General features: G+C 32.0%; 1 protein-coding gene across 2 annotated transcripts; it reads left to right on the top strand.

The window, feature by feature from the left end:
- The first annotated feature begins 21,640 nt into the window (after positions 1-21,640).
- On the top strand, positions 21,641-26,107 carry LOC140436254 (inducible metalloproteinase inhibitor protein-like). 2 transcript variants are annotated; one of them, XM_072524955.1, is made up of 3 exons: positions 21,641-21,699; positions 25,410-25,595; positions 25,882-26,107. In XM_072524955.1, exons 1-3 carry the CDS (start codon positions 21,663-21,665, stop codon positions 26,079-26,081), a joined length of 423 nt encoding a protein of 140 aa, XP_072381056.1. In that variant the 5' UTR covers positions 21,641-21,662; the 3' UTR covers positions 26,082-26,107. The 2 variants fall into 2 exon arrangements, with proteins under 2 accessions (XP_072381056.1, XP_072381055.1); XM_072524954.1 differs by lacking the exon at positions 21,641-21,699 and adding an exon at positions 24,483-24,589.
- Positions 26,108-26,545: the final 438 nt, after the last annotated feature.

The raw sequence follows: 26,545 nt of genomic DNA, 5'->3' as shown, positions 1-26,545 counted from the left end.
TTTGGTAAATATCGAAGCAGCCTCCTTGTTAAAGATATTCTTGTGTATAAACAGAGTGTATCCTATTTGGAATCGGTTGATGATGACTTGGTAAGTAATATGTGGCCTTTGATGTTTATTGTGTGATCAGTCTAAGGTATGTGATTTATGACACTAATATTGTGGCTGGTTACTGCATTGCTTGTTGAGGAGTCCACTTCCTTATTGCCAATTACTCTCATATTTGAAGGCAACCAGCCTGATGAAAAAGTATTTTTATCTTGAGCCTCTAGATAATTCTTCTTTTATCTTGAACAGTATAATGTGTGTTGTATATAGATGTTTTATTTCAAGTAATATGCTTATTGAACCAGTGATAATTACAAATATGTTTGCTTGAATAAAACTATATTTTTTCATGGCTTGGTGAATAACCGGTAGTTCTTTGGTTTATGTGCAAGAATTTGAATTCGTATGGTTTTTGCAGATATAGGTTGCAGCTTGCCCTTCATCATATTAAATTTATTAAGATATTAAGATATTAAATTTTTAAAAGTTTGGTAGATAAAAAAAGGATGTGTTGAATGCTTGAGGAGCTGTTTTATTGACATATCTCTTATTAGAAACTAGCATAGCAAGACCTAATTTTAGACCAATATGTTGGAGTCGAGGTCTACCTCTTTTTTTTTCTTCAGTGGGCTTCCATCTGTGAAGGTTTTGGGGCCAACATTCGTCAGGCGTTTTATTCGCTAAGAAAATAGCAGCATTGTTCTCTTCATGTTTCTGTAATAATCGGAAGATACATTTGTTATGCAAAAAATTGTTAAGTACGCTACGATGTTTTTGTTTGCTGAAATTCTGGCAGTGTAATTTAGTGACAGAAGTTGTTCTTGTTTGCTTAAGAGGAGTTAATTAGGCAGAATTTGTAGTCTACTTACTGGAATGATTCTTAGAATACCTAAAACTAATCTCAAGCATGTGTTTCAAATAAAGACAAGTATTTTTAATGACATTATGTTAGCAGTATTGTAGTATAATCAAGCATAATCTAATTTACTTTATATTAATGATCTATATACCATGGAGTTCATAAATTCTTAAACTACTCCTTTGTTTTTGTAACATACTATTATTCCATTTATATGGCATTTATTCCCCTTCCATTATAATTCTATTAAATAAAGCTGTAAGTCAACTGTTACCCATATCTCCTAAAGCTGTTCACACCTCTTCTGGTGTATCGTCTGGTCTAACTTTGTTTCCTTTCTTTATTTTTTGTAGTGCTGAAGTGCAACTTCCTTATTTGTCATTTGGTCACCACTGCTATTACTATCTAGTTAGCTTGACGGTAAAAAGGCTAAATGCAAGAATAAATTGAATTTCTGACGCTCCTTTTTAATTTTAAAGTATAAAGTAGCGTAGAATGGCCATGTTCAGAGAATGCTAGATGACAGGATTCCGAAACAGATTTTGACGTGGACACCACAAGGAAGAAGAAAAAGAGGAAGGCCGAGAAGAAGCTGGAGAGAGGGAATTGAAAAAGAACTAGAGGAAAGAGAAATCCCTTTAGGCCTGTAGCATTTGAAATTTATTGGAATCCCCTCGTATATGTGTTAATTGAAATCCCCTTATATATGCATTATCATAACGAAGAATTTTTTCAATGTTTCTTAGTTCGTATCCTTCAATTTAAAACCCATATAATCTTTCGTTCTTTTTAGGTCGCCGCCGTTGATAATAAATCGTTTTATTGTTTATTTATGTCACAGGTGCAAATTATTCGATATTTCTTTGTTCAAACCGCCCGATATTGCGTTTTCAAATTAATTTACGTCTTAATTTCCGTTGTGTCTTGTTTATGTGTCTTAAACCCAAAGTGTTTTGTTTATTCCAATATATGCGATCAATTTTTTAAGATAATTTCGTCACTTTCGTTGGAGCCGCGGTGAAGAGCGGTCAGCGTTATGTCCAAATTCATCCATCGAATTTGTGGTTTTCTGTTTTTGGTCCCTTTTTATGGAAATATGTAGCAGTGAAAAGTAGTTTTGTGGCAGTTAATGCTTCAATTAATGTTTTTAGTGAGGATTAGAAGAATCGTCGTTTCCATCCTCGTTTTGTTTCTCCCTCTTTGTCATCCAAGGCTTTTTGGCAGTTTGGAGATGGATTTGTTCGTGTGTTCGTTATGCAGAGAGTGGAGCCCAGGTCTACCCCCAGTTAGTTGCAGTTATGGTTCCAGAACATTCAAAGTGTGATTTGGTGAATTAAGGTAACTTTTGTTTCAAATTTTAAAGTAAATACAGACATTTTTTTAAATAATAATTTGCCAAAAGTAGTAAATTTTATGGTTTGACTTTAGCTGTCATTTTATTTGATTAGTTTTGTTTTAAATTTAATGTTAACATATGACAGCTTGCTTTATTGTTTTCGATATTTATTTGTTTAGTTTGTTTTAAAGAAAGGTTAATCTCTGTGAGATAACACTTGTAAGTTTATGTAGTATCTCCAACTCCTGGAGTTTGTAAAAGGATGACATGTAAGTATTTTCTGTATTTTTTTTTGAATTGTGACTACTAATATAATGCTTTTATGTTCTCTATGTTTTGTAACTGTTTGTGGTGACACAAAAATAAATGTTAAATTTTGTTTCTTAACATTTGTTTATTTTTTTTTTACTAACCTTTTTTTGAGTTTAATTTGAAAAAGATTTTGAATGTTTTGCATTTCTAATAATTATATCTCCAGTTACAACTAGCTGGTTGTAATAGGTATAATTAGGCACCTCAAGTGGCGCCCTATATTAAATTTCTTGAGGTGTTTCCGGTTTATTTTCATTCTGTTTGTCCCAAGAGATTTATGACCCTTTATTTCATTTTTCTGTAGTTGCCCCAATCCAAACCCCCTTGTCTTTTACTTACCCACGACCCCAGCTCTCCAGCAACCCCCTGAGTGCCGTTCGCACAAGTAGCGTTTATTTTGCTTACCCTATCTCCACCCCCATAGTTTTTATTCCCCAATCTTCTACCCCTAATAGTAATACCCCTATGGTAGGCAAAATATATCATTACAGGCCTATGGTTAAATAGAGAAGAATGGCGGTTAGGAGTCAGAAGGCGTCGGAGAACGCTGTGAACCGATAGTAGTAGTAGTAAGTAGCGTAGAAACCTGAACTTTTTACAACCCATTTTTCATGTAATATTTTTATGGTAGATACTCTGTAATTTACCATTAAATATCAGCGGAATACAAAAACAAAATACTATAAAATTACACATTCTCAGATCGCTACAATGAAGCGTTGTGGTTGAGCAAAGTTAAAATATTGAGAAAGAATAACCAAGAGCATTAACCTACAGGTAAAAAACTTAAATCCAGTTCCTATAATAATTTTCTAAAGCTCCACAGCTAAAATTCCATTGAAACGTGTATGATGTCAACCACAATTCAATATTCGAATTTCATCTGACGTCGAACTGTTACCGAGATACCGTCAATCACACAAAGAAATGAGATAAAAGAAGTACATTTGCGTTAGATAAATGAAGAAAACTATAATTTATTACATAAATTAAAATAGTGACTGAGTCTTGTGGGCGAACTTGTCACTGATTTCTACTTGTTTTCTGTCCGGGACATGGTCACGGGCTTAGTTTTTCTATGTTCGAGCAGTACAAGTACAAGAAAACCAGCGATAAAATGAATGTTTTTGTTTTAGTGTTTACTTCTTATTAAAATTAATGATCGGGTAGTTACGACGAGGAGTTGAAATAAAAAGAGCCGTAAAACGGACGAAAATTATTGTAAATAACTAACTGTATTTATATTACAGATTCCTGATTAAATATTTTACATGGACAAGAAAATAAAACCATTATTAGGTAATAAATTTAAAAATTCCGTAACTGCAACCAGCTGCAGTTCTGCTACCAACCAATATTAAGACAGCCCAAAAGCTATCAAAAACTACAATATATACGCAATTAACTAATTAGTCAAAAATCATCGCAAACTTTCCCGAATATGGTTTAGTTACAGTATGAAAGACACTATATAAAAGGATAAAACCATATACATTGACGAAATAGTTTTTTAACAATTTTTATTTATTTATTTATTTATAATTCACAACAAACACGTTTTACAGAATAAAATGTAATTACAAGAAGGAATTTTACATACACACATAATATACAAACACACACATAAAGACATCCAATAGATCAGTTACTGAGGGTTTTTACCTCCGAATTCTTTATAACTGAATCGATTCATTTGAAATTGTGTGTGTTGGTAAATAATTACTCAAGAAACAAAAGTTATATAGTGTCAATGTGCGCTTCCACCCTGGGGGTGTTTGCCACCCCTTTTCGAGGGTGAAAATTTTTTCACTCAAAATAACCATGCTATTCGATAGAAGGACAAATTTCAAACAAAACATGTAAACATTTTTTTTTTTCGCTAGATCAATACTTTTTGGAGTTATTCGCTGTTGAAAAGTGTCATTTTTCGTTAAAAAAATGTTTTTCAAAGGTTTTTTAAGAATAGCTCTGAAACTAAGAGTTTTATCAAAAAAAGGGTAACGATTAAAATCAAAGCTCATAAAAAAACAAAAAGATTGGCTTTTTAATGAATATTTTTAGTTCAATATTAACTGAGTTATGGCTGTTCAAAGAAATATTGTTTTTGTTTTTGTCTTTCAATACGAGTATTTAACGTTAAATAACGGAAAACGGGTACATTTTTCGACAAAAACTTATATAATATTTTTAAAAGAGCTTAAAAAGACCTTTAAAACGAGTTATGATAAAAGTCCTTTGCACCAACTGTACGTGAGATACGATCAAAAAAACGATGGGTTTCTTAAATTTTTGTAAAAAAATAACGCAATAAAACTAACGTCATGTTCACTAGAATTGAAATAAATTGTTTTCCTTATAGAATTCACTTTATTTTAGTACTGTAGTGTATGATCCAAAAGTTTAGCCACTTTAGAATACCCAGTTTTTGAAAAAAGTATGATTTTTTTTTTGTAAATATTAAAAAAAATCCTTTTTTTTATAATAACTTCAAAACTATAAAAGATACGTAAAAGATGACACAATACAAAAAAATAGGTTTTTTTTCAACAAAAATTTTCATTTTTTTGTAGCTTAAAAAATAACGGAGATATCGTTGGTTGAAGTTTGCTTTATATCGCATGAACCACTGGTCTCCGACCCTTTGACCCTTCACCCTTTAAACCTGAAGGAGTTTAGAATGTTTTAACATTCCTATACTTATAGCCCGTTAAATTACCTGTAAAATCGTTTTGTTTATGCATGTTGTAGCATCAAAATTAACCGAGTTATTGTAAAAAAACCAATAGTACTTTTTAGAATAAATTTTGGAGCATGAAAAATTTTATAATTTGGAGCATTGGAGCATTTCGATGGAACTAATAGACATTTAATATATACATATGCATCTATGTATCTCTCTCTTTCTATGTATGTATATATATATATATATATATATATGTAAATACTTTTTTCTTTTTGGGTGTGGTAGTCAATAAAAATAGAGCTTTGCTAAGGCGTACTATTTATTCAGAATCCAAGTTTTCGGTGGTTTTTTGCCACCTTTATCAAGGTCTACAAAGAAAATTACTATGTTGTAACAATTTGAATGGTGCCAAAAAAAAGGCTATAAAAAACTATAAAAAATTTACCCGAATGTAAGATTCGTGGCATAAACAACAACGTTACATAACATGATAATACTGAAGTTGCAACTAAACTTAAAAATGTTACTGTTAAAAAAACACTTTAAAAATTAATAAATACGTTAAAAGTTAAAAACAAAATGAAGGACGACATGTTAAAACAGTCGTCGTTGCAAGCTTGATTTCAGTCACATTTCACGAGCAGAAAGAGAAAGTGGGTGGACAATTATTGTTTAAATAGTTTGGAGGAAATACAAAACACAACTTTGAAAATAACGTCTCACAAAATACTGTTTATGAATTTTGAGTACTACCAACTGTATTACCAACTTGAAATTAAGCGGAAAATTAAAAATGTTATTTATAACATAAGCAATCGAAAGAAAATAGTATTTAGTAAATAGGTTTAGAAAAAATAATAACTCAAACAAAACAAAACTGAATTAGTAACTGAAGTTTGATTCAAATATTCAATTAATAATGAAATTAAAAAAAAAGAAAAGAAACAAAGAAAACTCTGAGATGCAAAATAGCTCAGTCAAAAGTCAATTTAAAATTGTAAATTTTGCTAAGATTCTGGATCTCAGATCTCCTATTAAGATTGTTATTATCACTCTTGCTGATATGTACCATCTCTAAGAAAGTTCTCTTAATTTTTTTTTATTTAGAACTTTCTTAGAGATGGTACATATCAGCAAGAGTGATAATAACAATCTTAATAAGAGATCTGAGATCCAGAATCTTAGCAAAATTTAAAATTTTATATTGACTTTTGACTGAGCTATTTTGCATCTCAGAGTTTTCTTTGTTTCTTTTCTTTTTTTTTTAAATTTCATTATTAATTGAATATTTGTGATCAAACTTCAGTTACTAATTCTTTCCCTTTCTGCTCGTGAAATGTGACTGAAATCAAGCTTGCAACGACGACTGTTTTAACATGTCGTCCTTCATTTTGTTTTTAACTTTTAACGTATTTATTAATTTTTAAAGTGTTTTTTTAACAGTAACATTTTTAAGTTTAGTTGCAACTTTAGTATTATCATGTTATTTAACGTTATTGTTTATGCCACGAATCTTACATTCGGGTAAGTTTTTTATAGTTTTTTATAGCCTTTTTTTTGGCACCATTCAAATTGTTACAACATAGTAATTTTCTTTGTAGACCTTGATAAAGGTGGCAAAAAACCACCGAAAGCTTGGATTCAGAATAAATAGTACGCCTTAGCAAAGCTCTATTTTTTATTGACTACCACACGAAAAAAGAAAAAAGTATATACATATATTTTTTCCAAACTACTCAAAAAACTTTGGACTACTTTTTCTTACTATATATATATATATATATATATATATATATATATATATATATATATATATAAATATATATATATATATATATATATATAAATATATATATATATATATATATATATATATATATATATATATATATATATATATATATATATATATCGCTCCTTAAATACAAAAGCACCACAAGTCAAAATAAGCAAATTGTACAGGAGAGGCATTTACAAAAATAGTTTGGATTACTTTATGATTTTTGTATAAACTATGTGTATTAGGTAGATTTTTTTGGTATCAAAAGATGCGTAATTAAATAGCCTATATCAATAATAAAGCAATCTTAACCATAGCTCGAATGGACTGTCGAAAAAATGCAAATAAGTTAGTTTTGTATATAGACTTTGTCGTCGAGAACATTAAAATTTTAAAAATTAAACCACCATAATTAGGAAAATTTGAGTTTTATTTTCGGTTGTCAACCTTACAAAATGTCAATTTATTAAAAAAAAAGGCACATACTAACTTACTACATACTAAACTTGCTAAGGGAAAACAAATAATTGTTAATTTTATCATGAGATCATCAATTAAGTCTTTAATATTACCTATAGTAGTAGATAAGAGGAATAAATTTACGTTAAAAACAAAACTTAACCTTTTAAGCAAAAACCTTTAAGAGAAACAGAGGTAACTTTATCTTAAAATAGTATTATTAGCAGTTATAGTCTTGTAAAATAAGGCACTAAGGAGAAAGACACCTTCAAAATAATCATTTCCATGATCTACACTAATCACAACCGTATGAAGCACATAAACGTGGTTCTTACAAAAATATTTTTATAAAACGTTTTCTTAAAACTACATTGAGCGTAATGCTCGTAAAGGATAAAAAAAAACTTAACAAAAACATTAAAAATCAGTTAACAACAGTAACTTGTGCACTAATTTAGAGATTATCATAAAAAGATTCATAAAATCTGGCACTACGTTTTTTTGGATTAGCTTTAGAATGCCTTGCTTCTTTGTTTCAGGAACTGTAAGCTTTTCAGTGTAAAGTTGGTTTAGAGTAAAATTATTATCAGGCACTGCCGTTGACTTCGTGCGGCGTGTATAGTAGATGTAGATGTAGATGTGTAACGTAGATACCGACCTGAACTCTTCATCTTCGTAGGAACTTTTAAAGAAAAATATGCCATTGCTTACTTTATCCGCCTTCAGAATCTTTATATCGGTCCATTTGAATTTATTGCCATCATCATCTATATTGTAGTTTCCTGTACACAGAGGTTTGAGGTCAAAAAAATTCTCATGTGTCAGTTCTTCAACAGTATAAGGCTTTCCAGTTTTCTTTACTGTTTTAATCAGAGTGATATACTGGCCTGGAACGTAAATTGGAGATGATTTCAATGCTCTCGTAATGTTACGTTGGATGACAGAATGAACAGAGTCTCCTTCGTTTTGGGTGTGCCCTTTTATTAGGAACTTATGAGTAATACTCTTGATGTTTGGCAATTCTTGAGTTGCGTATTGGTACATTGCCAGCATGAATTTGTTCTTTTGTTGGCCACAGCAATTATCGCTATAGAAAGTGACATCACAAGGTTCCGTGACATTGTCATTCAATTTTCTAAGATACATTAGAACACAGGAGTCAATTTCATTAATACCTCGGGCTCCTTCTCCCTCGTGCCATACAAAACAAGTTGTGTCCTTTGTACCGAGCTCGGTTACTGTGAAATTAAGTAAATTTAATTTAGACGTATAATAGAAGCTCGACACATCACCCCGTGGACAAGGCATCACCGCTTGGAGGTCGTACACAGCCACTACGAAGGTATTACTCACAAGCTCTTTATCTCTATCTTTTTCAGCTCTAGCGAGAGTCTTTTGCTTCAGGTGCTCGTCGTAAGTTTCTTGTATTAACAATTTATCTTCAGCGTTTTGGTAAGCCATGCAATCTTCGCATTGATCCTTCTTGGGCTACCAGAAAGATAAGTTAAAATCATGTATAAATATGTTGTAGTATACTTGATATGAAACGTGTGGTCTACCTTCAGATTCACATTTGTCTACGTAATGTCGATGTAGTGCCGCGACTGTTAACCCGCCCTCAATATACTCCCGAGTCGATCGCGACCTACAGTAATGACTTTCTATGCGGGGTATTAAATTGATGTGTGCTTTGACACCACCGGTCAGCTCTGAGTCTAGTGTCTTATGGTTATGTTTTCCCCTGTTATCTTTAAGGTGCACACCAGTTTCGGACTGTTTTTTGACAACGGTTCTGATCATGGTGTCTAAGATTGCAAGGGTATTCATGAAGAATACTTTACATACCCGAGTTTTTTTATTATTCCGAGTCAGATAAAATGAGTGATTGTAATTTTTGCGACTGCTACCTTCACGAACGTATCTATATTTTGTTTCTACCTTGGTCATGTGATCGTGAATAAACTGTCGTTGGATTTCCAGATCACCGCACTCCCAGAACCTCTCAAAGATGTGTTTTCTTTCTTCAAACGTAAACTCTGTAGAATATTTTAATTTACATTTATCGAAACATACAGGACCCATTTTTTTGGCATCATAAACTTTCTTAGACTTGGACATAGAAGTATAGGACATACCTTTGTTTTTCAATAGCTTGCTCTGGTTTCGTTTCCATAAAAGCGGTTCTGCTTTTCTTTTACGACACCTACTGCGCGATTCATCATCAACACTAGGAGACTGCTCACCGATGCTAGATGGGTGCTCGTCAACGCTAGGTGGCTGATCGTCAACTCCGGGTGATGGTAAATTAATATTAAGTAAGTTCTGGTTATCCACGGCTGATTGCGGAAAGTCTTGAATGCCAGGTAACTGTGCTTGTGGTTGTTGTTCTTCATCGGAATCTGACTGGGTTTTGCGGTTTTCAGAAAATGGATCTTCATACGTAGGATCTTTGACACTATCATTAGATGAGAAATCTTTTAGGTTATTTGTAGAACTGGAGCTACTTGAAGAACTAGAACTGGAACTGCTCGAAGAGCTAGAAGATTCACCAGAGGAAGAATCACTGTCTGAGTATGTTTCTTTAATGACTAAAGATGGTTTATTAAATATTCTGTGATTTGGAGGCGTTGCTTGAATATCTTCGTTATTTTCAACGGAGCTGGAGTTCAGAATATCTAAAGATAACTGACTGTCCGGTAGAGAGCTAATGCCATTAGCATAATATTAATGATAAATAATATTGTCAGTCTGAATGTCAATTGAATCCAGTTCACTAGGTCGTATTGTTGAAGAAGATTGCTGTTCATCTCGAGGGTCATTTATTGATGGTATCATGTCCAAAATACGTTGCGCTCTTCTTCTGAAAATAAAAATTAATTATAAGTACCTACCTGTATCAAACAATTTACTTTCTCGTAAATAGGCGTTATAATGTATCTATATGGGTAAGTAAAATTTAATTGGTTTTAAGATTTCTAAATTATTTTGTTTAACCCATAAGATTACTCCAAAAACTACAAAAACTTTCCGATAAAACAACAGTAAAATTAAAAATTGCTTTTTAATATATAAAATAAAATCTATTTAGAGATCACTTTCAAATACAAAGATACCATATTTCGAAATATGTAACTTTAGAATAAAGAAATAAGAAAATAATTCTAATTATTTTTTGCAAAACTTAACATAATTCAAAATATGGTAGTATTGCATACAAAAATAAGAGAAATATCAAATTTATAAACGAAAAACTAACCTATTTTAAAATATTGTACTATTGCACATAAAAATGATAAGATACTTACGTGTATGTGATCTGCAATACGAATGTATTTTTGAATGTGGCACTTTTGAATATATAATTTCACCTGTCTTTTAGCAGTTTTTTGGAATGTGTTAGTTTTTTTTTTAAAATGCGTGCACTCGTGCCGAATGTCTGATGGCAACTGAGGATGTGGTAGTTTTGCACGGAACTCAGTTACAGAAACGGTACAAAACAAAACTAACGTATGTGGGTTTACGGGTGCTTTTGATCATAAAACGACGGCTGGTTGGGCGAAATATTAAAGTTTCATCGGTTAAGATGCATTTTATGCAAAAAAATCAGTTTTGATATTTTTTGGAATGTGTGACTTTTGTATTTAAGGAGCGATATATATATATATATATATATATATATATATATATATATATATATATATATATATATATATATATATATATATATATATATAACAAGTTTTGGAAACAGGTAGGGATCTTTCTATTTGGAACATTCTATTTATTTTCATCAAAAAGGGTGCTTGTAAGGGTTGAAAAAAGTAGGCTCATTTTATAAGTAAAAAATTATTTTTTGTCTACAAACAATGCACTCTAAAAATGTTTCAAATCGTTAAAAATATTTTTTATTCATTTTTGACAAAGGGGGTGGTTGTGAGGGTTGAAATGTTGAAATTATAATAAAATTTTATTTTATAAGCAAGAAATTTATTTTTGTTTAATAAAATGCACTCAAAAAATGTTTCAGACCAATAAAAATATATTAAATTAATTTTTAAAAAAAATGGGTTGGTTGTCAGGGTTGAAATGTTGAAATTATAATAAAAAGTTATTTTATATGCAAAAAATTAATTTTCGTTAAATAAAATGCACTCAAGAAATGTTTCAAACCGATAAAAATATTTTTTAACTCATTTTTAATTCATTTTTGTCATAAGGGAGGTTGTAAGAGTTGAAAATTTCCAATAAATAAAATATTGTTGTATAGCTAGGGTACTAATTTTTATTTGTATTTAAATACATAATTGAAATGTCTCAAGCTGCTACGACTTTTTATTCATATTATTTTTATTAAAAGTATTAGCTTTTAAGGGTTTTTAAAGGGTTTTAAGGGTTGAAAATTGTAAATAATTAATTTTTATATTAGAAAACACATTACAATATTTACCTTATGCGAATAAACAAGATTTAAGTGCATAAAATAATTAAATCCGTGTTTTTCCCAGTTTCTTCAATAAGGGGTAGTTTTCACCCCTTAAAAACAAAAAGCGCACCTAGAGCGTAGGTATATAACTTTTGAAGTTGAGGGTAAGATAAGCTTAATTTGAAATTTTCAAAGAAATCGATGCAGTTAAAAAAATTCGGAGGTATTACCATATTTTAAGCCTCAGTAACTGAACTACGAATCTCAGTGTATCTATGCCAGATATACACACTAAGATATAGTAGTCGAAGTAGGCAGAACACTAGATTTAATGGCTTTGGTGTTGGTCGCATTGTTGCTACTTTTTAGAATTATATTGCACTGCCTTATTATGCTGTTTATGGGTGATCAATCTGTCTCACAAATACAGAACAGCTCTCTATGACTTAAGATAATCTTAGATACCAAGAAATTCATATACATAGTTGATAAAGAATAAGCCTTTATATTTTAAGTTACTCACAACAACATATACAAACAGCATTGCTTGCATTCTCCCTCTTTGTTTCAGTGTTATAAAAGTTTCAAGCATACTTCTGTAAGACACCAAGTAAGGATAAGGGTTATATTTTCTAACATTATATCTTAAAAATCTTTTTTGTACCTTTTCAACTAAACCTATATTTACTTCTGCATGAGGTACTCAAACTACAGAAGCATATTCAAGGTGTGGTCTAACCAAGGACTTGTATAATTTAATTATGATCTATCCTCTTAAAATGTTTTGTGTTTCTAATTATAAAGCCTAATATCCTAGAAGCCTTATTAGTAGTGATATAATAATGTTGATTGAAGTGCAAGCTTATCTAAAAATTCACATCAAGATCTTTACACACTGAATTTCTGATCAATTCTCTATTATTGATATCGTAAGTCATTTTTATTAAATTCCTATTACATGTGAAGGTCATTACTGAACACTTATTAACAATTAGATTGATTTAATTTATCTTCTTTTTTTTCTCAGCCTTCTCTGGTCCATTTTTGGACATAGGCCTCTTCCAAATCTTTTCATCGATCCATGGTGGAATGTCGTCCACCCATCTCATCTGTGGTCCTCCTCTTGGTCGTCTACCTTTGTAAGGTCTCCAATGTTGTATTGTGGAGCTCCAACGTTACTAGCAGTGTGACCTGCGAAGCTTAATTTGAGTTAGGCAATTTTTGTTGTGATAACCTCAACTTTTGTTTTGAATCTTACCCAGTCGTTCCTCTTTTTATCTGTCGTAATCTTTTATTTATTCTTTTATATACCTCAAGTATTGAGGTATTTTGCGGTTCTTGAGTATTCAACTGAGTTTTCCAAATCCTACCCATGTCAATCTTGCTCTTCTAGTAATTTCGGCATTTTGATTTTCTTTGTCAAGTTTTAGAATTTGGTCTAGGTAGATATATTCCTGGACTTGTTCTATCTCACTGCCATTTATAGTTAGACGTCTGGGATCGTCTGTCTTGGTCATTGTTTTTGTTTTTGACATATTTACTTTAAGGCCGGCATATTGGGAGCTGTCTGCGAGTTCCTTCATCATAATTTGTAATTTCTCGAATGTGCTCGCTATAATCACGATGTCGTCAGCCAATCTGAGATCGTTTAACTTGTTGCCAAGAACATTTTTAAGGAGAAACCAGATCACATGATAACAAAATACAATTTTACAAATTCAAGTAGGGTGTCTATTCCAGACAGAAAATGTTAAAAGAAGAAACAAGGAGTAACACAACCAACAGGGTAAAATCTGGTATAAAGATAGATCCAACACTACCAAGGGTGTGGGGCAGGAATATACTCCAATTATCCACGAATTAGCGAAAGCTTTGTATTGGGGAGGAACTGATCTTTGAACTAATCAGAGCGCTCTTGAAAAAGGGAAAATCCATATATTTTCTGACAATTCAAGCGGCACTGAAGGCGCTGGCGTGCCAGGAAGTGACGTCTAGGCTAGTGTGGCACTGAATCAAAAAACTGAATAAACTAGGAGATCGAAACAAGATTAAGCTTGTCTGGGTACCAGGAGGTCAGGGCATCTAAGGCAACAAAAAAGTAGATTAACTTACAAAAAGAGGATCGAACAATTTAATCCAACTCTGGCAAAACCATAGGCTGCAGATCGTAGTGCTGTAGAGGACTATATCAGAGAGATTCATAAGCTATATTGGGAGAGAATCCCAAAACAAACACATTGAAAAATCTTCATTGGTAGACTATGTAGAAAAACAACAGATGAACGGCTTCATACGGACAGGAACAAACTGTGAACAGTAACAGGAATGTTGACCGGGCATGCACCAGTAAGCTAATTTCTGAATAAAATAAGCATTTGCAATGAAAACTTTAACTGCAGACTCTATGATAAGAAACTACAAACTATAAAATATATATTATACAACTACTAGGCGCTGAACCGTAAAAGACAAAACTGTATAGGCGATTAGAGGGGGTATATTTAGAATAGCAGAAGCAGAAGACCTGTACAAACTTCTATAGGGTACAAAAATTCTAAACTGGGTGTAGGAAACAACAAGGTCAGCAAACACAAAAATCTTCAGCTTCAGTGATAACAGAGATCTTTTTGATCAGACGCTCCTAGGAAGAAAAAAAGTACTCGGTTTTTGTCTATATTAATTGTAAGGCCTCATTTGGTGGCCCCATAGTAAATATCACCTTCTTCAATAGTAGATTAATAATGGAAAAAGACTAATATCTTTTTATACACACTTATGACAAATAAAAATTTGTTTAAGATTAAAAATTTTTTAGTTCCTAGCTGATCGCTTTCGTTTATTCCTCTTTAGTAGTGGTAACTAAGGTAAACATTGTAGAGATAGTGCAAACACTCCTGACTAAGGCGTAGTAGACGAAATTTGGTTTACCAAAAAACCTTTCTGCCTTTATGTGAATTTTGACTTCACCTTCGCGCAGCTCAATGGTCAGGAGTGTTTGCACTATCTTTAACACTTACATTAGTTACTTATGTTAGCATTCTATTGTAGCATAGCTCTGAGGATAGCTTATATTTTTTCGAGATTCCTCTCGTCGTGTACATGGACCCTTACAACTATTCACTATAACTGCTTTTTCACAAAAAGAAATATACTTTAATAACATTTCCTATATGTTTATTTTTCCATAGATCTTCTCTTTCTTGCAGTTTACGTCAATAAATAATTATTATAGTTCATATTTTTATATGAACTATATAATAGTTAATCATAAGATCAACAAAAGTATTGGGAATATAATAAAGAAGTACACCAGATCTTCATAGATTTGAAAGAAGCATATGATTCCATAGATCGCTTAAAACTGTGGAGTGCAATGATGGAGTTAGGCGTACCAAAGAAGCTGACCATGATTGCGCGAATGTGTGTCAACAATTCCTTTGCACAAATTAGAATAGGAGGCAAAACTTCAAAGGCTTTCGACATAAGCACCGGACTCAGACAGGAAGACCCGCTGTCCCCATTACTATTTAACCTAGCATTGGAATATGCAATGCGAAAAATCTATACCAGAGTCAAACCAGACATAACTGCCAGAGGAGCAAAGATTATTCTCGCATTTGCAGATGATGTAGATGCAGTAGCACAGACAACACTGGAAGTTAAGGATATAGTATCGAACTTTGAAGAAGCAACACTAAGCGTAGGCCTGAAAATAAACAAAGAAAAAACTAAATACATGGTCGTATCAAAAAAGGAACGACAGCGAATAAGACAAAACATTACCATAAACGATCATAATTTTGAGGTGGTCAAAGAATTCAAATACCTAGGAGCAACAATTACCAGTGAAAACACAGGAGAACGGGAGGTTGAAATACGAATACTGGCGGGGAATAAATCATTCTTTGCCATTCAACATCTAATGAGGTCAAAGCTTCTCTCAAGGCGTGCCAAAATCCAAATGTACAAAACCATAATACGACCAGCAGTGACATATGGAAGTGAAACATGGACATTGAGAAAGAAAGAAATCAATAAGCTATTAGTATGGGAACGCAAAATCCTGCGAATTATATATGGTCCTTGCAGGGACAGCGTGACAAATGAATGGAGGAGCAGATACAACAATGAAATAGAGACTCTCTTCGGGAAAGGAAACATCGTAAGATACATAAAAGCCAATAGATTAAGATGGGCAGGCCACGTGGTACGGAGTGATGACGACAGACTGATTAGCAATGTGTTTTGGGAAAGAGCAGATGGTAGAAGATCGACAGGAAGGCCTAGAAAAAGGTGGAGAGACGCAGTCAGGGAAGACCTGGAGAAGATGGAAGTAAGGCCATGGGAAATAATAGCACAGGATCGGAATCAATGAAAGGCAATAGTAAATGCGGCAAAAACTCACGAAGAGTTGTAAAAGCCAATGATGATGATGATATTTTTATATGCAGAACTTTTCATAATATACGCACAAAAAATATTCAGGGAAAACATGTGACAAGAAAATAGGATTAGAACAATATAAACTGTTCACATCAATTCGCAATACTACTGTAATACTGTTAATACACGGCAATTACCGCCACAAAATTTTCTTCTGCCCCGCAATATAATAAATTCAAATCTGTCAAGTAGGCATTTTTTCCATTGCACCATTATAATATTGCGTACGTTGTTCTTTTGTGGGTACAGCTCGTAATTTACCTATTAGCCAACTATAAAAACAATAATGCAATATTCAAATAAGAAGCTAATAAACCATGAAACTAGCTGGGTAATATAAGTAGCAATTGCAGATAAACAAACAATTAACCTATTAATGATGTTACGGTAGTTTTTCTAGTGAATGCCCGTAGGTATCTAAGTCAAGGTTAAAGTTACATTCATTAAAAGTAAGAATACTTGTAAAAGGCCTTCTTTGCCTATCCTACGCATTGTTTTTATAAGAGGAAATAATTATTGCGAAATACGATCTTCCTTTTTGTATAAGTCCTATTGGTAGTGCTCCAATGGGACTAATACAATGATAAATACTATACGAGTACAGATTCATAATTTTTGTAATGAAAATTTTTTAATTTTTTCGCTTTACTTCTATAAATCAGTCAAAAAATGGAAAATAGAATTCTAGTACTTAAAATTAGATAAAAGAGAATAATTAAAATCAGTTTAATAGTTACTTGGAAAACTAGTTTCGAGGACTACGATTCTCTGCTTCAAATATAAACTTCATTCGTTATATTTTTGCTGCACGATGTTTCTGCCCCTAAATAATTGAAGTTTCTCACATGATTTATAATGCCACATTTATTATCAACTTCCATCGTATCGGGATATTTTCTTTTTTCTCCCATCTGGCTATCTTGGTTTTTAAAGTTTTCTCTTTGTATCATTACCCACCTTTCACAGACATACAAGATAATAATATCTCCTTCTTTTTCTTCCTTAAAAGTCGCAGTCCCTTACTCTTCTTCACCATTCGATTCAATTCATTGTGTCTTCTTCATGTAAGCCTTTCCCTTTTGAGTCATCTTCCATCTTTCCCTTGGTTTTCTTTCACCTCTCTTTCCTTCAACTCTTAATAACTCTACTCTTAATCACACCCAGTTCTTATTTCTATATCTGATGTGCCCAAACCATTGCAGTCTCTGCTGTTTGACCTTTTTTTAAAACTGTAGTCACCTCTGCTCTTTTCCCAATCACGTCCTTCTTGATCTTGACCCTTCTACCAAACATCATCAACAAATATCTACTGTAACGTTTGCATTTCCGTTACCTCAATCTTTTTTTTTCTAAATTTTCTTTGTAAGCCACACTTTACCACCTATACAAACGCATATCTCACTACTGTATATGTTTCCTTTCGACCTTATACCAATAATGTTGCTCCCACTAGTTCCTTTCCAGTTAAACCAACCAGCTTATCTCCTGAGGTCAGTTTCTGTTTTCCGTTATGTAGGAACCAAGGCATTTAAATTCTTCTACTCGTTCTAGTTTTCCTCCAAGCACTTTGACGTTTACAATCATACCTGTTCCTTCCAATGACATATACTTCGTTTACAACCTGCTAACATCTCTTCAATAGCCCTTCTTCAACTCTTCAACTTTTCCTTCTTCTTTGCTGTTCTCCACTAATACAATATAACCCTCAAAGAACGTTGACCAAGGAGTCCCTTTACAGACTTTTTTGTTAGTACATCAGCATAAGAAGATTAAACAAATAGGGACTCAGGGAAGAATCTTGATGCAAACCAATGGTCACTGGAAAACTTTCGGTCAGTCCGACCAAAGTCCTTGCTCTGGTTTACGCTTCCTCATACATATCCTTCACGAGCCTTACGTACTTCTCAGGAACCCATTTCTCTCTTGTATTTCTTTATAGCTTTTATCTAGGAACTGTATCGTACGCCTTCTCAAAATCTATAATTGCCAAATGTAGCTTTTCTATCCTCCTTTCCGTCAAAAACCCAAACTGAGTTGCTCAGTTGCTATCAACAAGTGCTCACAGACACTACTTCATTTAAAGACTAGCAACCTCAGTGAAGTCGTACGTGGCCATGTGATTAATTCCTTTTGTAACTTAAACATCATAGTTTATAATTATCAAAGATGTAATTCAAAGTTAATCAAACTACATTTTTACCCATATATTTAGTGGCTTTAAATATGTACATCCAGAGAGCACTGATGATGGAATAGTTATTCCGAAAACGTTGTGTGATGTAGCCCGATAGAGTTTTTTATTATCATACCTTTTATAAATGAAATTTTTTAAACAAAAATATTTAGAGTTAACAAATGCTTCGCATTTTCTTTCGATATACTGCCAAGATTTGATATTATAAGCAAGCATTTTATGGAAGTTATACTTGCAATTGTCAATAACTAGCATATAATTTTCTCTTTTAGCTTAACATTTCACTTATTTTAAATTTCTCCATGATGGACTAAAGACATTTAGTCCCTAACTAAAACAATAATCCACAAGAAAACTAAGTTCCTGTAGCTGGCTGTATACCATATATCACAAAAAATTTTGTTAAAATCCTTTATAAAAGGTATATAATTAAATAACCCAATCGGGCTATATCATGAAGACAAAACGTTTTCGGAATCCATATTCCATCATCGGTGTCTAGGTGTACATGTTTTGAGCCACTAAATATCTGGATAAAAACCCGTTAAAAGTTATAGGTTACAATTATTTATTTTACATTAACTTATATTAGAATGTTAAAGTTACCAGTGGATATGATAACATGGCAACGTACGACTCCACATGAAGTTGCCGGTCTTAAGACATAGTGTCTACGAGGACTTGATAATAGCAATCAGTTGCTATCATTATATCGTATAGGTATACCTATATGATATAACCGTATAAATATCGTATAGGTAGTTTGCTATGGCAAGTTTTTGTCATTAGTTAAATAATAATATACCTACCTACCAACAAAAGCTTTTTTGTAACCAATACATTTTATGAATTAAATTATAACCTCAAAGGGAATTTCATTTAGTGTTGTTATTTCTTTAGTACTTTGCTCCCCAAAAATTCTTCCTTGTTAGAAAATACCTGAAACGTAAATCATGAATTTTCCACACAAAATAGAAAAGTAAATTAATAACAAACAACTAAAAAGGTACACAAATAGTTTATTTACTTAACCATTTACTAGGAGTTAAAGGACGTAATGGTATTATATTGTTATTAACGGTACAATCTAAGTCAGGGGAAACACAATTTGCGGACGTTAATTTAATTTACTTAAATATAATAATTTGTATTTTTACAAATAAAAGTAATAACTTACCATTTTTAGAAAACAATCTACAGTTTTCTAGTATTGTTAGAGTGCTTTTGCTCATATTGTACAATAATATACCAATAGCAAGAAATGTAAAACATCACACCACAGCCTGGTAAATTTTCTTTAAGAAAAACAACTGCCACCATGTCTTAGTTAGGGCCAATGTCCACGAAAGAAATGAATAAACGGCCAATGTCCAGGAAGCTGGATATTGGCCCTGTTTAAAATAATAATTAAAGGCCCAACCTCCAATGAGATTTACATTGGCCTTTTTTCATTTTAATGGAAATGGCCAAATTATGATAAAAATAACTTGAAAACTAAATATATTTGGACATTGGCTTCTTTTCTGATAAATGTATCAAATTGAACCCATTTTACTACATTTTTTTATTACTTACATACTTTACTGTATTTAAAATATACCAAATTGATAAAATATCGTACATAAAATATTGAATTTTCTCCTTCATGTTAAATATTTCAAACAAGAGGAATAATATTAACTTGATGCGTGGGTAACAGCATTCAAGTATAAAAAGCATTGCTAATATTCCAAGAGGAAATGTCTATTTAATGTTATAATATTTTAATCAGATTGCATAAATCATTTTTTCAATTTAATCCTAGAAACTTTCTCTCGCTTAAAATGCCGATAAAAAAACCTAACCTGAAATTTTCATTAATTAAACCCACTAATAATAATTAATACGAAATACGACCTACAAAAATGTTTGTACTCGACTTACGATTTCGAACCAAGGCAAACACTATATTATTCTAATATTATGAAACATGGCTTGCTGCCCACGTAGCCTTTGAATTCATTCATAAAGCCACATTCTAATTGAATTTTAAGTAAGGTGTCAGGTGAATGCTCTTGTCGATTCTCTGATCAATGGATTTCTCAAGTTCGTTATTGCTTTGACACTTCAGCTCGGATGTGTCCTGCATCCATTCACTTTTATCTTTAGTCTATCAGTACACAGTAGAAGCGATTAATATCGCCGTTGATGACTGAGATGCAAATAAATGGGTTTAAGATTGAAAAGATGACTTTATCTCTTGCTTCTGCTAAAAACGTTTTTAAATTCAGATTGGGTTCGTGTAGCTGCGGCCGCTGATAACTGACCAGTTTTAAAAGTTAACCATCACCGGTTATTGTTTTTTCATTTAGATTGATCTAATGGGTGCAGTTTTTAATTGAACACGACTGGATGATAAGATCAGAGATTATCTAATGCAAAGTCTTTACAGAATTATTTAAAACATAGTCAGTTTAACTGCTTCAACACAGTAAAATATTACCAAAAATTATTACCTTGTTGAATCACTTGGTATCCGCGAAATCCTACTAATAAATAGATTTAGCAATTATATCTGAGAAGAAAGTAATCAAATAATCGGTCAAGTGAGAAAAAAAAATACGTAAGATGCGCTTTCTTAAATCTATTCAATAGTCTACCATATTATAAAAGTTCTGACACCTGTGTCAATATTAACTACCACGTTTCATATCAGCGTCATCAATAATATCATATTAAATATTAACACCATAATATTTTTGATTGTTAATAGGTAATTATGTCTTCTACACAACAAGAAAAAATAATTATGGTTCTTTAAAAAATATGGATGTTTTATTAAATATTATAAACTAACACTCTGCCGACCCCGCATTGGGATAAAGGCAAAGAGATTAATGCTGATCGACTAACACACTATATTAATTTTAATGAACAAATATTTCACATTGAAAGTAAAATATTGAAGCACTAAATTGTATCTTGTGATTTTAATAATTATCATAAATCATAAAATTTAAAATTTATACTTACAGCAAAGGACAACTGTACGAGTAGACACCGAAACCTCACAATAATTCACGATTAAACGGGGAGTACATCAGGGCTGCATTTTATCATCGACGTTGTTCAATACTTACTCGGAAATGCTGTTCAGGGAAGCTATTGATGGTTTAAGAGAAGGTATAAAAATCAATGGTAAAATCATAAACAATTTAAGATATGCGGACGATATAGTTTTGATTGCTGATAATTCGGAGGATCTGCAAACATTAATAAACCGTGTAGTGGCAGCCTGTTGTAGTACTACGCTACCGTAACCTTAGCCATTTCCATATCAATTAATGTATCGAGCAAAAAAAAGTTATAATTATATGGACTAACTATTGATCTGAACGCTTTGTTTGAAGATCAGTGCTAGTTGGCAAACGATTTGAAGCAGAAATAGATGGGAATAAACACAAACGATATTAAGTAGAAAACAAACCCGGCAGGCGAAAGGCACAATTAATAAAATGAATTAAACAAGGATGTGGAAATATTAAAATGAGATTTCAGCCATCTCTAGTTAAATAAAACTATGCAAACAGTCGTCTGGTGAGTAAATTTTTGTAAAGTTTAAATATGTAGGAACCACATGTAGACAAATTATTTATTTTATTTGATAGCTAATGCTAGAAATTTATTACTCAAATATTATTTTCGATTGTATTGTGTGAGGTGATTATTCCATATTCATGCGTGGAAGAATCCGTTCAGTGTCTTGATAAACCGGTCTGTCTCATCTTGTATCCACGGAAAAAATTTCTAGATACTTAAAGAACTTCTTTTTAGCCGTACTTAGTAAATAGAAAAAACACAAGTAAGTCTATATAAAATAAACCTCAGGAATAGCATAAAAATAAGGAAATTGGAAGGTAAATCTTACCGATCACCCATTTTCATAAGGAAATCTTATTGATATAAGTGGCCTACAACCTACCATTGATTGGAAGTAGTACATCGTTTATGGCCATTATTGAGCTGTGTAGCAAGTATTCCTTGTCTGGAGTTTGTAGCGTTTTAAAATTTTTTAACTACGAAATATTTATATGTTAAAAATTTCTAAAGACGCCCCTGTTTGTCTGTTTGCAACGAAGTTAAAATAATCAATCTAATACGTGTTATGTGTTATTTCGACGAATTAAAAAAACTTGTTTTTGTCGTTGAAAACGATTTGTTTACATTCGAGTCCCCTAGAAGAGGTTCTTAGAAAAAATATTGCAAGTCAGGTACTCAATTTTTCTAAAACGTAATAAAGCTGAGAATATTTCAATGTTTTTTTTGTCGGTTCGTTGCTAAGAACGAGGTCAAGAAGGGTAGATTGTTTGTTTAGGTTCTTAGACCACAAACTAGCTGTGAAACGCGAGGGGAGTTTATTTTGGTTGAATTTGTAAAATCTAACGCAAGGGGGAGTCAAGCAAGAGATTTCAGGCCAGAAAGACGTTTGGCGGATTTTGAATACGTAGCCAATTCTTTGTGTGTAATGTCTTAAGACCGGTTAAGGTGATAATACTCTTTGCATAATGGCAGTTTAGAACAGAGTAATCATCGTAAGATTTGTGCAGTACACCGGAACTGATGAAATTTTGAAAATGAGTATATAGGATGTCCCACCAGCTTTGTTGTCGTTTGCCTGCTTGATCCAACCCCATCTACGTCAGATCTTCGTTCCTGAGTACCTATGGAAATGGTTTCCTTTTTGTTCCAGTTGAGAGTTTTGTCCTTGCAGCTCCAATCTCAGAGATAGATAGTAGCAGAAGTTTTTTTTTTTGAAGTTAAGTGGCAAAGTTTGTGAATTAACGTAACAATTGACATATTAATTTTTCCAAATTAAATAGACAAGTTCCAACAGACCTTTACTCCTGACGCCCATCCTTTTTTTGTTATCAACTCCTTTCCTCTTCAGTGATCTTCGGTTTTTATCTGTTATTTCTTCATCATCATCTATTTTCTTTTAATACGGCACGAAAAGCCAGCGGATTTCCATTCCCTGAATATTTACGTCTCAATATCTTATTGTTCTCTATCTCTCTCACTCACTAAATTTTAGTTAACCAGCTTGACCATCGTAGCTGTAGCAACTTCGGATTTTAATGTTTTTATTGCTGATTTTATTAATTATAAACAATTGCATACTTACTTTCGGATTTAATTTGTAAGAATCTTTTTTTTATCAACATTTTTTAATTTAGAAAATCTCATTTTAAAAAGCAAGTTTTTTCAAGAAAGTCATCTATTCAAAGTTTTTATCTAGAAGGCATAGTTTTTTTACAATATTGAAATGAATGAAGAAAGTCGCTTTTTTGTTTAAATGTCATGACGAAGTAAAAGTTTCGATAACCACTAGATAATAAGCCTTTTCTATCGAGTCCCCCAGATATTCCAGTTAAAAAGAAGCGATCAGTAAATTTTCGATTTTTCAAGTGATTTTTCGGCTTCGTTTTGTGATGTAATAAACTATAACCACCTTATAAATTTAATTTAATTTAATTATTTATTTCTTTGAATAAAAAAAAACAAAAAACTAGTGTTCATTGTTGATGTAGATAAGTGGCTTTGTATAATTGCTGTATTATTGTTATTTTATATTTAGCTATATCCCTAACTTATGCTTCTTTTGCTGCTATATACTATATGCGGCTATTTTGAATGATAATATCTGTGTTAAACATACTCCATACACAGATAAAAGAAATATCGATACAGATATAAAGAAAATGCAGGATATTTTTTAAGCCAAGGTTTACCAAGAAAATTAGTACTCTGGAAGGTTAATGACAAGTAAAAAAAACATGTTAATTACCAACAAATTTATGCCGTTGTTAACAAAATATTGAAATTTATACATATCCAACTTTTCATGTTAAACAAATTCTTTATTGATAAATAAAAACATGACCCTATAAATAAAACTGTTTGTCTGTCTTTTATTAAAATTCGTACTAATCAGTCTGAAAAATGAAATCTGTTATAGTGTATATTATTGTTCAAGTAACTTATATATCATCAGCTTGGCTACCATTACCGGAAAGTAAAGTATATTTTTCTAAATTAATTAATTATACACCAACTTAGTACAAGTTTGCTAACAAGACATCATTCTTTAGTTATTGAATCCATTTATTTTACTGTTTTAGTCTACTTTGTGTCAATTTACATAAATGATATAAAAATACATTGTATCTTTTTTGTTTTACTTATTCTTTTGTCATGCTCTTTTTCTTTTATTTTTATATGTGGTAAAATACTGATATTTGTTTTCTGAGATTGCGTCCTGATCATTTTAATTCTTCTTCTTTTAGAAGTTATAGCATTTTCGTTTCACCCCGTATATAAGCATTTTCAAGACTGTTTATATTAATTTTAACTGCTATTTCGTTTGATCTTGATTTCGCCCAGATATTTGCCCTTTAACTGTATATCCCAGATATTTAAATCGGTGTACTCTTTCAATACGTTCGGCTTCAATATTCAGGTCGATATGTTGAATGTTCTTTTTACTGATCACCATAAATTTAGTTTTCTTTCTATTGATCTTCAGTCCAAATTGGTTGCCAGTTGTATTTACTATTCTTAGTCCTATTAAGTCTTACTTATCTGTTTAAATATAATTTGCATACGGTATTAGCAACTCCTTGAGGGGATTTGTTATTGTATCATCATTTTCCGTAAAACAACTTTACTCATTTCATCAAAGATGCCAACCCTTTTTAAACTATATTGTACAGAGCTCGTTTTTTCCTACCTGAAAAAAATTTTGGCTTATTTAATTTTATTCTTTGTTTTTTAATCAATTTTAACTGATGTAATATATCTTATCTTTGGAACTTAACAGACATATATTTTTCTAGAAGGATGTCCCGCAAATCAAACCTTTATGTGCGGTAATCTTTGTAAGCCTATACCCACTTGCCACAACAAAAATCCGAAGAATACTGTTCCATGTACGGAACCCTGTCAATGCAATTGCGATGTACAACGTGGATATGTAAGAAACGAAATCAATAATCGTTGTATCAAAAAATCAGATTGCCCAGGTTTGTTTCTTTGATTAATTATTTATTTTAATATTTTAATAATTAAAAAAAGTGTAATAAATTATAGTTGTTATGGATAAAAAAATATTTTTCCTTTCACTAATTGGCATTGGTAGAGATCAATTAGTCAGACAGACTGTTTCATTTTTTCATTTTAATATTTTTATATACTCTTAGTTCATTTAGTTTACAGTGGCCCAATTGAAACAGTCAATTTTAAAAATACCCTCTATCAAATCTATTAAGTTTTAAAAAACTAACTTCTGCATATTCAATTTATTTTTAGTTTTAAGATGTCCACCAAACGAACATGAAGGATGTGCTCCGTGTCCTTGTTGGGAACCAACTTGCCAAGATAGAAATCCAGAATGTCCGAATAGAGGAGTCTGTGCACCGATTTGTATTCCAAAATGTAGATGCAATGAATCGTACATTAGAAGTAACTCAACTGGACATTGCATACCAATTGATCAATGCCCTTATTAATCTAAAACTTAAAATCCTAAAATTGTTATCAGTCAATAAAATATTTTTTTATTTCTTTGTAAATTATTAAATAATTCTACCATAGATGTGTAAAACAATGAAACTGTTAACTACACTAAGAAAATTCAGTTATGGTGTGAAAACGACAATGCTTTACTACAGATAGATCAATAGTATATTGGGAGAGTTACTCACTTTAATTATATGGAATGCTAAGAGCCAAGTAAAGAGATCAAGCGCAGAATTGAAGGAGCTTCCACAGCGTTTCTAACAATGAAATCATTCTTCTGTAACCACAGCCTAAACCTAAAATCACGTCATAGAATAAGTATAGCATTACCAAATGCTCTATGTGTCTAAAATATTGTTACACGTCACCGAAACCTAGACTCTTACAAATGATACGCCTAGAGGCGAGAACACCTTGAACGGCGAAGCAGACCAACGAAGCTGTGCAAATGCCG

This window comes from Diabrotica undecimpunctata, chromosome 3, assembly GCF_040954645.1.
Source record: "Diabrotica undecimpunctata isolate CICGRU chromosome 3, icDiaUnde3, whole genome shotgun sequence".
In the NCBI taxonomy this organism is placed as follows: Eukaryota; Metazoa; Arthropoda; class Insecta; order Coleoptera; family Chrysomelidae; genus Diabrotica; species Diabrotica undecimpunctata.
The sequence above is the reverse complement of the archived record's forward strand: the minus strand, read 5'-3'. Positions and strand labels throughout refer to the sequence as shown.

Coding starts and splice junctions, on each gene's coding strand:
- LOC140436254 (XM_072524954.1), top strand. CDS start 24,517: ATGAAATCTGTTATAGTGTATATTATTGTTCAAGTAACTTATATATCA. Junction 24,590..25,409: donor TTGGCTACCATTACCGGAAA/GTAAAGTATATT, acceptor ATATTTTTCTAG/AAGGATGTCCCGCAAATCAA. Junction 25,596..25,881: donor CAAAAAATCAGATTGCCCAG/GTTTGTTTCTTT, acceptor ATTTATTTTTAG/TTTTAAGATGTCCACCAAAC.